Source organism: Gossypium hirsutum, chromosome D10 (assembly GCF_007990345.1).
Source record: "Gossypium hirsutum isolate 1008001.06 chromosome D10, Gossypium_hirsutum_v2.1, whole genome shotgun sequence".
NCBI classification, from domain to species: Eukaryota; Viridiplantae; Streptophyta; class Magnoliopsida; order Malvales; family Malvaceae; genus Gossypium; species Gossypium hirsutum.
In genome coordinates this window covers 25,891,239-25,906,887 of record NC_053446.1, presented here as the reverse complement: position 1 = coordinate 25,906,887, position 15,649 = coordinate 25,891,239, and the positions used below count along the sequence as shown (strand labels likewise).

Here is a 15,649-nt window from a genome sequence, read left to right as displayed (position 1 = left end):
CACACAACTTCTTAGACTCTAAATTAGTATCCAGGTTGTCTTTACCTGTGGGGCATCAGCAACAAACGAGAATCATTGTAGCTAATGGAAGGCATCTGTTTATTACTGGTGTCTGTAAAGGGGTAGAATGAGAGGTTCAAAGAGTCAGTTTCATTGCAAATTTTATGATTTTACTTCTTAAGGGATGTGATGTGGTCCTTGGAATACAATGGTTATTTTCCTTGGGGTCCATAAATTCGAATTTTGGCTCCATGACCATGTAGTTTACTTCAAAAGGAGCTCCTTGTACTATCAAGGGTATCTTAGTAGGTAACATTAAGATGTTAAGTTAGGGACAATCAGCAAAGTGTTTTTCCCTAGTGGAAAGAAAGTTGGACCCTTGTGCATTAGTTATGACCAGTGAGTAAGTGACCTTATTAGTAACTTCAAATCAGTCTGTGCCAGAGGAATTACAGTTTTTCCTTAATAAATTCAATGATATTTTCCAAGCTATCTCAAGTTTACCTCCTGCACGGCTTCAAGACCATAGGATACCTCTTAAGGATAAAGGGGCAGTGGTTAAAGTCAAGCTATATATGTGCCCTGTGACTCAAAAATCTGAACTTGAAGAATTGGTTAGAGAAATGCTCAAAGTTGGGATCAGAGACATTTCTAGTCCCTTTGCTTCTTTTGTAGTCATGGTGAAGAAAAAAGATAGAACATGGAGGCTCTGTGTTGACTACAGACACCTAAATCAGTTGATAAAGGATAGATTCCCTATCCCCATCATCGAGGAGCTGCTGGATGAGCTAAGACAATCTAGAATCTTTTTTAAACTGGATTTGAAATCTTGTTATCACTAGATTAGAATGCATGAAGCTGACATCCCAAAGACAACATTCAAAACACATAAGGGCCATTATGAGTTCTTGGTAATGCCCTTTAGACTTATCATTGTCCCCTCTACCTTTCAAAGGCTGATGAACACCATCTTCAAACCATGTTAAGGAGGACAATATTAGTTTTCTTTGATGATATTTTAGTTTATTCTCCCACATGGTTAGAGCACTTGGGCCACCTCAGAGAGGTTTTGGGTTGTTGAGGCAACATCAACTATTTTTCAAAAAGAGAAAATGTTCATTCGGTACTGATCAAGTGGAATACTTAGGACATATCATCTCAAAGTGTATTGTTTCTATGGATAAGACCAAGGTAAAGAGTGTAGCAACTTGGCCCATTCCTGTTTCTATCAAAGAGTTAAGGGGCTTTTTGGGACTTTCTGGTTACTATAGAAGGTTCATTAAGAACTATGGTGTAATTGCTAGGCCACTCACCAATTTACTTAAGAAGGATGCTTGGGGGTGGTGTGAGCAAGCCACTGTTGCCTTTGAATTGTTGAAGCAAGCCTTATGCTCAGCACCGATCTTGACTCTCCCTAATTTTAGTCTAGAATTCTATGTAGACACTGATACCTCAAGTTATGGGGTAGCTGCAGTGGTTCAGTAACAAAGAAAAGTTGTGGCCTACTTCAGCAAGGGCTTGGGAATAAGGCATCAAGCCCTATCATATATGAGAAAGAAATGTTTGTTGGACTATTGCTTGTGAGGAAATGACATTCATACCTAGTAGGTAAGCACTTTAAAATCAGAACTGACCATCAAAGCTTAAGGTTTTTGGTTGATCAAATGACATTCACTCCCTTCTAGCAAATATGGGTAGCAAAAATGCTCAGGTATGACTATGAGATGATCTATAAAAAGGGTCTAGCAATTTGGAAGCAGATGTCTTGTCAAGAAAACAAGCTCTGAAGGAAGGGCAATATCTGCAGCTCACTGGAAGTACCATTAGTTCTGATCTCCTTGCCAGAGTATAGGCATCATACTTGTAGAAACTAATGTTCAAAGGTTGTGTTTAGAAGTTCAGCAACAAGGCTTCAAACATCTAAAATACTCCTGGGATGGTCGATTCTTTTGAAGAAAAGGAAATATTATAATGGGAAATGTAGTTGGCCTCAAGCAAGAATTGTTTCAACTCTTTCATGCAAGCACCATAGGGGGCATTCAGGGGTATATGCAACTAAAAGAAGGTTGACAAGCCTTCTATACTGGAAGAGCCTAACCAATGATGTCAAGAAGTGGGTGAGAGAGTATCTTACATGCCAAACATGCAAGTCAAAGCAGTAGCTTCCCCTGGTCTTTTGCAACCACTCCCAATTCCAAAAAGAGCTTGGTCTTCCATTTCTATGGACTTCATTGAAGGGCTTCCAAACTCAAGAGGTAAGAATGTCATTTTTGTAGTGGTTGATCGCCTCACTAAGTATGGTCATTTTGTGGCAATAGCATACCCCTTAACTATTACGGTTGTAGCTCAAGAGTTCATGGATAATGTGTATAAATTGCATGGAATGCCCGATTCAATAATATATGACAGGGATAAAGTTTTTGTTAGCAATTTCTAGTAGGATCTCTTTAAAATGGTGGGGACCAAGGTGCATTTGTCCACTACCTAGCATCCAGAGATAGATGGACAAATTAAAGTGGTGAACAAGTGCCTTAAAGGATACTTGAGATGCATGATAGGAGAAAGGCCACAAGATTGGTAGAGATGGCTTCCCTTGGCTAAGTGGTGGTATAACACCACCTTCCACTCAGCTATCCAAGTCACCCCATACGAGGCACTATATGGGAAAAACTCTCCTCTCCATATACCCTACTTAGCTGGAACATCCCTAATAGCTATTGTGGTTAGGAGGCTACAACAAAAAGAGGCCTTGAGGAAGCTGCTGCAATTTCACTTGAAGACGGCCTAGGACCGAATAAAATAACAAGCAGACAAGCATAGGACTGAAAGACAATTCGAGGTAGGGGATTTTGTTTATCTAAAACTCCAACCCTATAAGCAGCATTCAATGAGGAGGATCTTGAACCAGAAGTTAGCCCCTAAGTTTTTTGGACCTTTTAGAGTAGAAGGTAGAGTTGGAAAAGTGGCTTAAAAGCTCCAACTTCCCCAAGGGTCTCGTGTGCACCCCATCTTCCTGTATCACAGTTGAAAAAGTATGTTGGTGTAGCTCCTGTTCAAGCTCATTTACCATGAACCGATGAATAGGGAACTTAGGCGAAGGAACCTGCTAGGATCTTGGATAGAAAAATGGTGAAACGGGGAAACATTGTTGTCACCGAGGTTTTAGTGGAATGGGCAAATTCATTTCCGGAAGGTGCCATTTGGGAGCCTCTTTAAGAACTCAAATAGAGCTTCCTACACATTGATCCTTGAGGTCAAAGATTCTTTCAAGCAGAGAGTAATTGTCACGAGCTGAATTGAGGCATTGATGAAAAGACACATTTTGAGAAGGGATTAATGAAACGATGTGCATCGGGGTTTATAAAAACAAACTTGTAAGTGTTATTTCCATTTCAATTTTCTTCTTATATATTCGAAGGCAAACTTTTAAGTGTTATTTCCATATCAATTTTCTTCCTATATATTCGAAGGCATAATGAATGCTATTGAACCCGTATTCTTCCTCTGATTTCTCCCTCAATTCTCTCGTGTCTCTCTTCTATTCTGTTGACAGCCGTACCAGCAAACAATGAGCAGTCAGTCGTCTGGCTTTCCAAAGACAATGGTATCCACATGATCGTCGGATTTCTCATTACACTTGTCCCAGTTCAGGGGAGTTTAGACACTTACTAAAAACAGAAATACCTAACCACTTTTTATTTATATTATTAATACGATGTTAATTAACTTGTTTCTTTTAATTTTAATCATTATAGCAATTATGTATAATATAACTTGTTTATTGTGCTTCTCCGGTTAGAGGGGCGGGGGCGAATACCTTTAAAACACAAACAATATAATAAAAAAAATTAAAAAAAAACACGATAAATTGATTACATGTATCCCAAAAAACATTAAAAAGAATGAAAAACTAGGTCAAATAAATTAGAACACGTAGGCTGACAAACTAAAACAAAATGACGCCCCATTTCAACCTAAGGAGCCTTTCAACTCCAAATCAGTAAATATATGACCTCAAAAATTCAGTACACAAACAAACACATCCACTGTTTCAAAACCAAAAGAATTTCTGTCAAAATCTATTTCCTAATTCACTATCGAGTTCGAACCCGCATCTATTCTCAAACTTACACTCTCATTCTAACCTTATTTCCCCCCTACAAATGTAAAACCTGTTTGTTGCATCCCTTATTCCTTCAAAGAAGCAAGGCGTTAACCCCTCGAACAAAGAAATGTGCTTCCCATTTTTTTTCCAATATTGCGGGGGCACACAACCTCACCAGCATAAAATTGATGGAAATAATAGGTAAAGAACGAAGCGAATAGGGGATGTCCAAGACAGGATACAGAACTCACACCGACTGGGGGAATTTCACATTACCAAGAAATCGGAGAAACTCAAGTCCTGCAACTATTTTCTACATTCAAGATTGCACAGCCAACCTCTGAAGATGCTCGAAGAAGACTTGTAAACTTACATCATCAGTAAAGATTATATCCGATCCAGCAGCTATATCTGAGGAATTATTGTATGTTGCTGATGGGTTCAATTTTGCCAATAAAAATCTTGCCTGCACAAGGAAATCAAAATTAACAAATATATAACTCGTGAAAGAAAAACTGGTTTAAGAGTACTGAATAACAGTAAGCCTCTTAATGTAAAATACTGCATTGGCTATCAGAAGTATCAGAAAAGGGGAAGGAAAGAGAGGGGAAGTTATTCGACAGAAAATATTTGAAACCTCGGCTTAGCAGACCAAGTGCAGAAAGAACATTTATGAGCCCTAAGTGGCAAACCACAATTACGACACCTCTCTTTCAGTGGATTCAATTCAAGGGATTCAGCACGGTCCAATTCAGACCAAACCTATGGCTGACTGCAACCTTTACATTATGAATGAGGGTCTCCGACTCTTTATTTTTCTTAAAGTATCCATGCCCAATGCATATCCAGACATAAATATGGAGATATGATCGTGATGAAATAAAAAAGAAATCAGTCCTAATGAAATAAACTGACCTGGGATCCATGCTGATCACATACAACCAGTCTAGGGACAGGGAATCGTTCCTGAATTATCATTTGGGCGTCAGCCTGGGGTGCTTGCAAAAGCTCTGCAAATGCCTGTTAAAAAATAAGCTTTACATAACAATGTGAACATAGAAATAGGGTACTAAACACTGGAACTTAAGCAGCATTATAAACTTAATTGAAGAATTGGGCGAATTCCAACATTCTCATGCAATAATGCAATTTGGAGCTTAAAATATAAAGGACATTGCAAAAAGAAACACGCCATTGCCACATAAAGTACAAGACATTTATTGGATCAGTTTATTTGATTGATGAAGTGTTTTATGCATGCTTTATAATGCCTCATTATCAGTTACTGGATACTTGATTATTTAGCTTTAAAATATTAGGAAATATACATTTAGCTTCCCCTAGAAAGCATTATCTATTTAGAGGGAAAAGGGGAAACTCAATATCCTCTAAATTACATAATCAGGGAGATCGCAGATCATAGTTTCATTTTCAGAGCTGCAAGGTGGTGGTACCAAAGGTTTGCTTCTGACAGTAGTTTAGGATTCTCACATTAAATCAGTAAAACCCAAGTAAAAATAACAAAGCATTATTTCTAGCTTCAGGAGACCATAAATTTAGTACTAACACCAATTCGGTTGTTCCCCAAAGTGATCAATCAAAATTATTATTATGTAAATGTAAAAATAAACCATGTTTACTGGGAGTAATTTCGCACATTACAATATAATGCTTCTAAATAAATCATTATAATAAGCTCTAGATTCAGGTACTATGAACAAAATCAGCTTACCTGATGTTCAGGCTGGTTCTGGTAACCCATGTTGCGCCACTGTGCTATTGTCATACCATGGAAAACAACAATACTGAAATATGAATCCAGCAAGAGAATGCGATCAGCTGAAATGGAAGCCACATCCAATAATGCTGGTTGGGGCAGCGAGTTGAATGAATATGATATTAATGATGGTTGAATCATAACAGCTGCATTTGTAATATTTTCCCTGTTCAACAACATGCGAAAATAGGCAGTTTCATCTGGACTGTTGTTAAAAACCTGTATCAGAAAAGGAAAGAAAGAAAACCTGTATAAGAGCATAAGTCAATAAGATATTTGAGAAAAGACAGAAATTTTGAAATAAAAAAAGTTACCTGTACAAATTGAGACCTCCGCAGGTTAAACATAAACTGAGGAAACAAAGAAAAACAAGGGTTTAAAGTGAAGGATGATGGATCATCCTTCCGGTAGTCGCCAAATTTGGAACAAAGCCTAATGAGGTTCCGGTCTAACCACCGTGTAGCATCAAACCCCTCCTAAAAGAAACATAAGACATAATTATGCAAATGATTAAGCAAATAATAAACAAGTGATTAGAAGCAGCAAATAGATGTTTGTTGTAGTAGCAACTACCCTCACAGATAATAGATAAAAGAGAGCAGGAACAAAATGTCAGGGCTAAGAGGAAAGCAAGCAGAGAGAAGCGCTAAAAACTAGGGCAAAGCACTAAGAGAGAGCTCTGATCCATATTCTATAATAAGGAAACAGAATGAGAATGGAAATTATTCCATAAATGATAGCATAATGAACTAGCAGAAGGTATCATCCAAATCAGATGGTGCATACATTCAAAAAGAAATACAAATGGGAGATAACTGAAAAGAAGACTTTAATTTACCTCAGTCTCCATTTTCAGGGAAGTTACTCTTGCCATTACAACAGCTGCAGTCTCTTGATCGAATCCTCGTAGCAATTCCTAGAAAGGACATATTACCATAAATTATTTCCAACAACAATCAATCATATATGACGGATGGTATCCAAATCATGATACAAGAACAATGATACAAGATGGGATGAAATGGCTAGAGGTGTCCATGGCCCGGCCCAAAAAATGGGCATAAAATTTTGCCCAAGCTTAGCCCAAATAAAAATGCTAAAACCCAAGCCGGCCCACCTATATTATTTTTTTATAATTTTTAAAAAATATATATAATACATCAAAATACTAAAACATTAAAATTAATGTTCCCCAACAAACTGAAAATAAATTTAAAAAAATTATGTATAACACTAAGATAAATGCAACTTAACAAGCAAATGTGAAATGCCTCTAAAATAGTAATGAAATTACCAATAAAACAAAAGTTATACAATATCCAAATACCAACAACAAAATAGTAGCAACATAATTGTGAAATGGTAGCAAAATAGTGAAAAAACAACAAGAAAATAGCAAGAAAATAATATAAAACAGCACCAAAAAAAAAAACAGCAGGTTTTTTTTTCATATTCGGGCAGGGCCCGGGCCAAAAAAGCCTTACCTGAGGCCTGGTTCATTTTCTAAACGGGTCTTATTTTTTTTCCCAAGCCCATTTTTTGGGCCTATATTTTTACCCAAACCCTCTCACTTTTTGGGAAGGCCTTCGGGCCAGGTGGCCCGGCCCATAGACAGGTCTAGAAATGGCAGAACTGAAAACAATAACCTAATCCATTATGTAGGCAATTTAAAAAACAAAAGAACAAAAACGAGAGATTTCTAACAAACCTCTGAACTAACAGTGCTGTCTACCCATTGTCTTGTCACGGTCGTGACTCGAAGCATTGTTTTACCTTCGGGGTCTTGATAGCTGCAGTAAGATAAACAACATCACAATAACTTAACTAACATACAAAGCGAAAACCAAATCAAACGCACTTAACTAAGGGAAATAAAGAGGACCCTTGTGAGTAATTCATACACCAAACCTTGTAAGAAACTGCAAATAGAACTGTGAATTTGCAGCTCCTGGAACATTTGATCGCTCAGTTGATGAGAGATCAAATAAGACCGTCAAGGAAGTACTCTTGTTGAGGCCACACATTTTCCATGCTGTAGTGTTCCCCTCCCCAATGACTGTGTCAGCAACATTAGGTCCTTTCTGAAACACTCAAAAGTAATCATCTCAAATCCCCAAAATACAATTAAATTTACTCTACTGTTTGGAGCAAATAAGAAATGTTGCTAAATTGTTAAATGGTCCAACCTTCTCCAAAGATGTACAAGGCCCAATTACCCCTTGAATTTTGATGTCCTTTGAACAGTTAATCTCAAGCATTCCACTAGAAAGGGGAAAAAAGGAAGCTTGTAATGAGTGAGATTTATACTGTAACAGATACTGATAGTGCATATTTCTGAGTGCTCAAAACCATGTCATAGCCAATCATACGCACAGATAATGCATGCGTATCAAAAGAGAGAGAAGCTAAAGCTAGACCAGATAAATTAATTTCATTAAACTTTGAAGGAGAGATTTCATTTCTGGTAATAAAAATTAAATTTGAAATCAAGAATTTGGAGGTTGGCATATATACTCAAACAAACATAGACAGTAACAACTGCTGTATAAATGTAAATTGACCAATAAAGAATGCTAGTGCATAGTTATTTATCAACGCCATAGATAAGAGAAGAAAAAAAAGTATATCAACAATAAGAAGATTTGGTCTGGTAATAGAACTAACTTAAAGCAAAGGCCAAGAGAATGTTCTCCATCCTCAAATACACGCTTGAAAGAGTCTTTGAATACAGAATGACCAAAACTTTCAGCTAGAACAACAAGGCCACCTGTTCTTTCAACTGCAACTTTCATTTCAGCAACCCCAACCTGAGAATACAAGAACACCCATTACACTATGACAATAATTTCGCTTGGAGTTTGTAGCATTTATCTGAAATAAACGGTTTGCACCCTAAACAGAATAAATATCATGTACAATTTTTTTTTACAACATAAAACATTCACATTACAAGCAGAGCTATCAATTCTGACCTGAACCAAAAACCTGACTGATCAACCCAAACCCGATTTAACCATAAAAAGTCAACAGCCTGAACCTGAAACTAAGCCGAACTCAGTCCAACCTGAACCAAAATCGATTTGAACTGAAAATTACCCAAACCCAAAATGACCAATACCTTAAACTAACAAGAACCAGAAATAATCCAAAACCCGTACTGACTCAACCCAAAAAACGAGCCTCAACCCTGAACCAGAAACAACCCAACCCATAATGATATAAACCTGAAATTACCCAAACCAAAGTAACCCAAAAATTTTAAACCCAAATTTCACCCAACCTCAAACCAACTTGATCCACCCAATTGACAGGTCTAATTACAAGCTACCAATTAAAAGAAGCATGGTATAAAAAACAAGCCTTAATGAACTCATATTTTCACTGCATCTTACCTCTGATGCGCTGAAAGTTAAGCATGGTCGCACACGCAAGAGAGGGGGTTACATTTGGGTAGTTCAAGTTTACAAATAAACCTAGGGTATTTATGTCCTATTAGCTGCAGCAGGTTCTTTGATGTGTTCATTTGATCCATAGACCAGTTAGGAGGCAGAAAAGAAATATGAACCTAACATATTACTGATCTGATAATATGACTTAGGCATATTGAAGCAAATCAACTAGATCTAATATAGAGACTGATTTATTTAAAAAACACAAGTTAAATATAACTAAGAGGAATTAAAATGTGGGCAAGACACACCTGATCAAGTGCAGATGCAAAAAGGTCAAGTACATGACCTTGGCTGACAAGCTGCTTCGCAATACTATCATAAAATTTTACTGCTTTCTTAAAATACGGTGCAGCATCCTTATCAAGATCCTTATGGGAACGTACAGGTTCTGACAAGTCTTTCGATACAATCTGCAAAAATCATATGAATCATATAATACAAGATTATTAGTATAAATTAAAAACAAAGAAACTCTCAAATAAAGATGATTTGATTAATCTCCATTTTCTCAATTAGATCATAATTGTGTACAAAGTATTCCTACAACTACAAGGTACCTAAGAACGAAGCTTGCCTTGCACAAAGATATATTAAGGTACCAGGCTATATGAAACTATAAAGGTAACATGAAAATTGGCCAAAAACTTTGGAGACAGAATAAAGTTCTCAGTCAATTTGCAGCAAAAATAAAGGTTATACCAATTACAACAAACCATGTCCATATCAACCATGCCATATTATTAAAGTGGATTAATCATAAACTACCAAAACATGCATCAGTAAACAAGTGATACCCCTAAAATTTGGTCCTATCATTTAATTTTAGAGTAAGTAAGAATTCAGAAGCTAAACAAAGTAATGGCATTACCGTGCCTGGCCCTTCAGTACATGGACCACCAACCAAAGCAATAATCCTAGCACCAGTTCCAGGCAAGCAAGCTGCAAGCAATCCTGCTGAAACACTTAAGGCCACTCCAGTACACCTCGACGCCCTGTGCCCCGCTTGTACAGGCCATTGATCCGTTTGTAATTCATCCAACAACTACATTAAATTAAACCAACCACTAAATAAAAGAATTTAACCATTCAAAAAACTGAATTCCCACGACAAATATATCAAAACGCACCGTGTCTAGGGTGTATTCGCAATCGGAAGCAGGCAATAAAAACCGGTTAACGCCAGTATTTGCGTAACCATTTTGCAGGACTTTCGGATACCCTACTGTTGGCCGCCTCCCAGCAGAACCGAGGCCCAACTGCTCCAACACTTGCTCCCTGGAAATCTCCTTGCTACCCCTGAAAACGTAGACCTTCGACATATCCGAGAACCCCAATTCATGGACTTGGACTTGAGTTCCAAACGAAACAAAGCCGACAAGCGCATGTTCTGGCAACAACCCAATAGCCTGCTTCAACGCCGATTTAACAAACTCAAGCTCTTCCTCTATCATGCAAGTGTCCAACACGAACACAAACACTGGTGGCAATTGAGTAGCATTGGAATTGTTGGGATCGGGAAACGATTGGAGCGCGTATTGCACGGTGGTATACTGCGGATAGAGTTCGCCAGGCAAGTTCGTTTCGGATATCATGGCATAGTGAGGCGGAAAATGGTTTCGCTGGTAACAAAACGGGCAGATCCAGATCTTGGCCATGAAGTCAACGCGCGCGAAGGCGTTGAGGACGGCGGAACATGTCTTGCATCGCAGCGGCGCGTAAGGCAGCATCGGAATGTCCGTGTGTGGACGGATCGGAGCGATTGAAGCAGCCAACGGAATGACACACTTGCTGGCTTCCACTTTAGTGCGTGGCCAAACGTTCCACGTCATCCGTACGGCATCTATCCCTTCGGAATCCATGTTCGCCATTTCCGACATGGTTGAATTTTATTTGAATTTTTCTTTAAATCGAAGACAATTGTTCTTTTTTTTTTTGGATTAGATTCGATCACTAACTTTGACTTGAATAAGAATTTCAGGGTTTGTCAAACTCTTTTTCCTGATTTTGGGCGACCCCCTGAAGAAACTGAAGAGAAAGGGGTGACCGGGAGATAAAAGAGAGAAGGATTGAAGTAAAAGCGAATCTGAAAAGGAAAAGTGAAAATAGGAATGAACTAAAAAGTGGGTATTTAAAGGGGAAGATTTCAGATTTGTAATTACGGAATATTATCGCCTTCCATTGTTTACCGGTATGCTACAGTTTTTTTTTTTTGGATTAATTTAGTAACCAAATATAAATGCCCTCAAAATTTGAGAAATATGTCACTAGTAGATCTAGGGCAAAATATCAAAAAAAAAAACTTTTTTTTTAAATTTATTGAAATGAGCCTGGTATTTTATTATTTACCGGAATAGGTTATTTTTCTTGAAATCGCGTCCACGTCAACGCGATGTCAGGGGACGTGTCAGCAAATCGCATCCACGTCGGCGCGATTTGCTCAAATCGCTCCTACGAGGACGCGATTTGCTGACACATCCCCTGACACCGCGCTGACATGGACGCGATTTTGGGAAAAATTACCCATTCCGGTAAATAATAAAATACCGTGCCTATTTCGGTAAATTTTAAAAAAATAGGGCTTTTATGTGTAATTTGCCCCTTTTTTTGGTATTTTGCCCCTAATAATACATATTAATATAATATTGAAGAGTTAATTGATTAAAAAAATAAATGCAATAAGTACAAAAAAGATTCAAAATTATTACCAACAAGATTTAAACCAAGGTACTAAGGGAAAAGAGCAAGCATCTTAACCAACTAAGCTAAACTAATTAACTAACATATTATAAAAATACTGTTATTATCTTAATTATATTACTTACGTTCTAATGATTTATCGGACATATTCCATACACATGTCAAATCAGAAAAAATAATACAACAATTCTGTAAAAAAATTTGGTGTTTACTTCAAATAAATAAGGAAAATAATGATTTGAATGTTTCAAAATTCAATTTTAAACCGAAAAAATCAAAATTTAGAGGCAAAAAATGATCTTTTTCAATGAAAACTGCGGCAAACTGCCTTCGGTCGTTTGTCAGCGCGTAGATCTCCTAAAGTTATTCGAAATAAAAAAAATCGTCTCAATCGGACAATCGAGCCAAAAGTTATGGCCTTTCAAAGTTTTCCAAGCTAAAAAACATAAACTGTTCATGAATTCAGCAAATCGCGCTTACGTGGACGCGATCTGTTGCCATGTAAGTAATCGCGCTGACGTGGACGCGACTTGCTGACACATCCCCTGACATCGCGCTAACGTGGACGCGATTTCGGGGAAAATGGCCAATTTTGGTAAATAATAAAATACCGGGCCCATTTCGGTAAATTTTAAAAAAAATAGGGCTTTTATATGTAATTCACCCCTAGATCTACATCGGAAGCATCGTTACCTGTATTAACCCAGTTTTCTTATTTGTATTCTATCTAATTAATTTCTTTGATATTTCTTCCCTGCTTTCTTTTTTCATTTTATATGAATAATTTTCTTTTTAGAGTTTACAAATATAGTACAACCAAAGTAAGATTATAAATACATGTTCGAGCACATATTAAATAAAATCAAATTAATACTAAAATATATATTTGAATAACTATAAAATAGAATCAAATCAAACTAATACCAAAATATATGTTCGAGCAACTATAAAATAGAATCTAATTAATACTAGTACAAAATAAACTAATAACTAAAATAACCTAAACAAAAACTCACACACGATATGTAACGATCTGATATTTAGTCGATAAACTAATACTTTTCCACTAACTTAAGTAACATTAGATCATGACCATTTATTAAAAGGTTAATTTTGATAATTAATCTTACAGCACGTTTAGGGTGCGTTTGGTTCGCTGTATTGGATTAGAGGTGTATTGCATTAGAGGTGTATTGGGATTAGAGGTGTATTGGATTAGAGGTGTAATAGCTAATCTACTGTTTGGTTGAATGTAATGGAATAGAGGCGTAATAGTAATCTTGTGTTTGGTTGAATGGAATAGAGGTGTAATAGCATAATGGAAAAAACTAAAATGACTAGAATACCCTTAGCATAAATTTGTTTTGGTAAATGATTATTGTTATTGTTATTTAAATTATAATAAGATTATTATTATCAATAATAAATAATTTAATCATATTTAAACATAATTATTATTAAATATATTTTAATTAAAATATATAATTTAATAAAATTCTTAATAATTAATATTCTTATATTAATTTACTCAAATCATAATATATGATACTGTAAAATATAAATTAACATAATTATTATTAAATATATTTTAATTAAAATATATAATTTAATAAAATTCTTAATAATTAATATTCTTATATTAATTTACTGAAATCATAATATATGATACTGTAAAATATAAATTAACATAATTATTATTAAATATATTTTAATTAAAATATATAATTTAATGAAATTCTTAATAATTAATATTCTTATATTAATTTACTGAAATCATAATATATGATACTGTAAAATATAAATTAACATAATTATTATTAAATATATTTTAATTAAACTATATAATTTAATAAAATTCTTAATAATTAATATTCTTATATTAATTTACTGAAATCATAATATATGATACTGTAAAATATAAATTAACATAATTATTATTAAATATATTTTAATTAAAATATATAATTTAATAAAATTCTTAATAATTAATATTCTTATATTAATTTACTCAAATCATAATATATGATACTGTAAAATATAAATTAACATAATTATTATTAAATATATTTTAATTAAACTATATAATTTAATAAAATTCTTAATAATTAATATTCTTATATTAATTTACTCAAATCATAATATATGATACTGTAAAATATAAATTAACATAATTATTATTAAATATATTTTAATTAAACTATATAATTTAATAAAATTCTTAATAATTAATATTCTTATATTAATTTACTCAAATCATAATATATGATACTGTAAAATATAAATTAACATAATTATTATTAAATATATAACTTGAAAATTATATTCTGCATAAACATAATTAACTTATACTAAGAAAAAATTAGATGAAAATGAAATTGTACATCATAATCAATATGTTCAAAAGTTTTACAACATCAAAAAGTTTGAACATTGATATTTAATGGTGAGAAAGAAATCTTCTGACCCATTCCAATCGGGCAACAGAAGGTAAACTGAAGAAAACGATCATTTGAGTTGGATGATCAGGAATTTTACTCAAAGCATCATACCGCTGATCGTCGGTTAAACCTTCAATTGACCATAAGGCTGAATATAAATTTGAAGCTTTCTCTTCCATCTTTTCTTCAGACTTCTGCTGAACTACCACCTCGGAGGCAATACTCATACTGATTCTATCGCCAACGGCCTGGATTTTTTCCCCCAACAAGGTGGCAGCCTCCTCAAATGAAGCATACACATTATCACGAGCATCATATTTCTTTTTTCTCTTGTTTGAAGATGAGGAACCCCCTTGATCTCTATCTCCTCGCGGATCCATACCGGAAACATCCATGCCGTCTAAAGAGACGTCAGCTTCGCAGTCATAGAATGTGTTTCTCTCTTCATTCATATCTGTAGTACGATCATCCTCAGCATGTATTTCTTCAAGAACATCAGCAGCTGTTTGAGCGTCTTTCCCAGTCGCCCAATCTCTTGCGTATATGGCAGTAAGCTGGTTGTAGTAAGGGAAAGAACGATGTCTGAACTGAGAGGCTTCTTTGTGACTCTGAAAAAAACGAGGAAATCATATTAGTTATAAGTTTTGTAGAAAAGCAAATAAATACTTGAAATACATTTTACCTTAACATAGGATTCCCAAACTACATCTTCAGCAACAACGAGCTGCCTATGCTCGTCCCAACCAAAACCGCTGTTGTTTTGACCATTAAGCATGTCGTAGACGACTGACCATTCCCTTTTTAAGCACCTAATCCGAGATTCAATATTTGGTCTCGCCTTCAACATTGCTCCTGGTAAAGCATTTTCTAGCATTTTCTCTAGCTCGTTCAAATAACTGGCTTTGAATCCGGTATCAGCATTAAATGTTCCTACATTGTGCAAATCCACCATGCAAGAAACCAAGGCTGCATCCTCTTCTGGAACCCATTTTCTCTTGCTTCCTCGAGAAGCTTGAGAAGAAGCACCCGTTGGTGGAACACCTGACATATTGTTCTTAAGAAAAAAAAACAAATTAACATTATTTACTATTTTGAATATCATGAATCAAAAGGTGAACAATTTATAATATTATATCGGTAGTTCAATACTAAATTTAAATTTATAACACATGCTGAATAA

At 35.3% G+C, this 15,649-nt stretch overlaps 2 protein-coding genes across 2 annotated transcripts; one reads left to right on the top strand and one right to left on the bottom strand.

The window, feature by feature from the left end:
* The first annotated feature begins 1,035 nt into the window (after window positions 1-1,035).
* Window positions 1,036-1,485, top strand: LOC107915429 (uncharacterized mitochondrial protein AtMg00860-like). Its single transcript, XM_016844589.1, has one exon. It carries the CDS (start codon window positions 1,036-1,038, stop codon window positions 1,483-1,485), a length of 450 nt encoding a protein of 149 aa, XP_016700078.1.
* A 2,365-nt stretch (window positions 1,486-3,850) lies between these two features.
* Window positions 3,851-11,562, bottom strand: LOC107914762 (protein transport protein SEC23). The gene is made up of 12 exons (XM_041102274.1): window positions 10,462-11,562; window positions 10,203-10,376; window positions 9,583-9,744; window positions 8,547-8,689; window positions 8,069-8,144; window positions 7,791-7,963; window positions 7,591-7,672; window positions 6,721-6,798; window positions 6,197-6,358; window positions 5,838-6,101; window positions 5,021-5,125; window positions 3,851-4,571 (listed from the first exon to the last, which is right to left on the bottom strand). Exons 1-12 carry the CDS (start codon window positions 11,209-11,211, stop codon window positions 4,425-4,427), a joined length of 2,316 nt encoding a protein of 771 aa, XP_040958208.1. The 5' UTR covers window positions 11,212-11,562; the 3' UTR covers window positions 3,851-4,424.
* Between the last annotated feature and the right edge of the window lie 4,087 nt (window positions 11,563-15,649).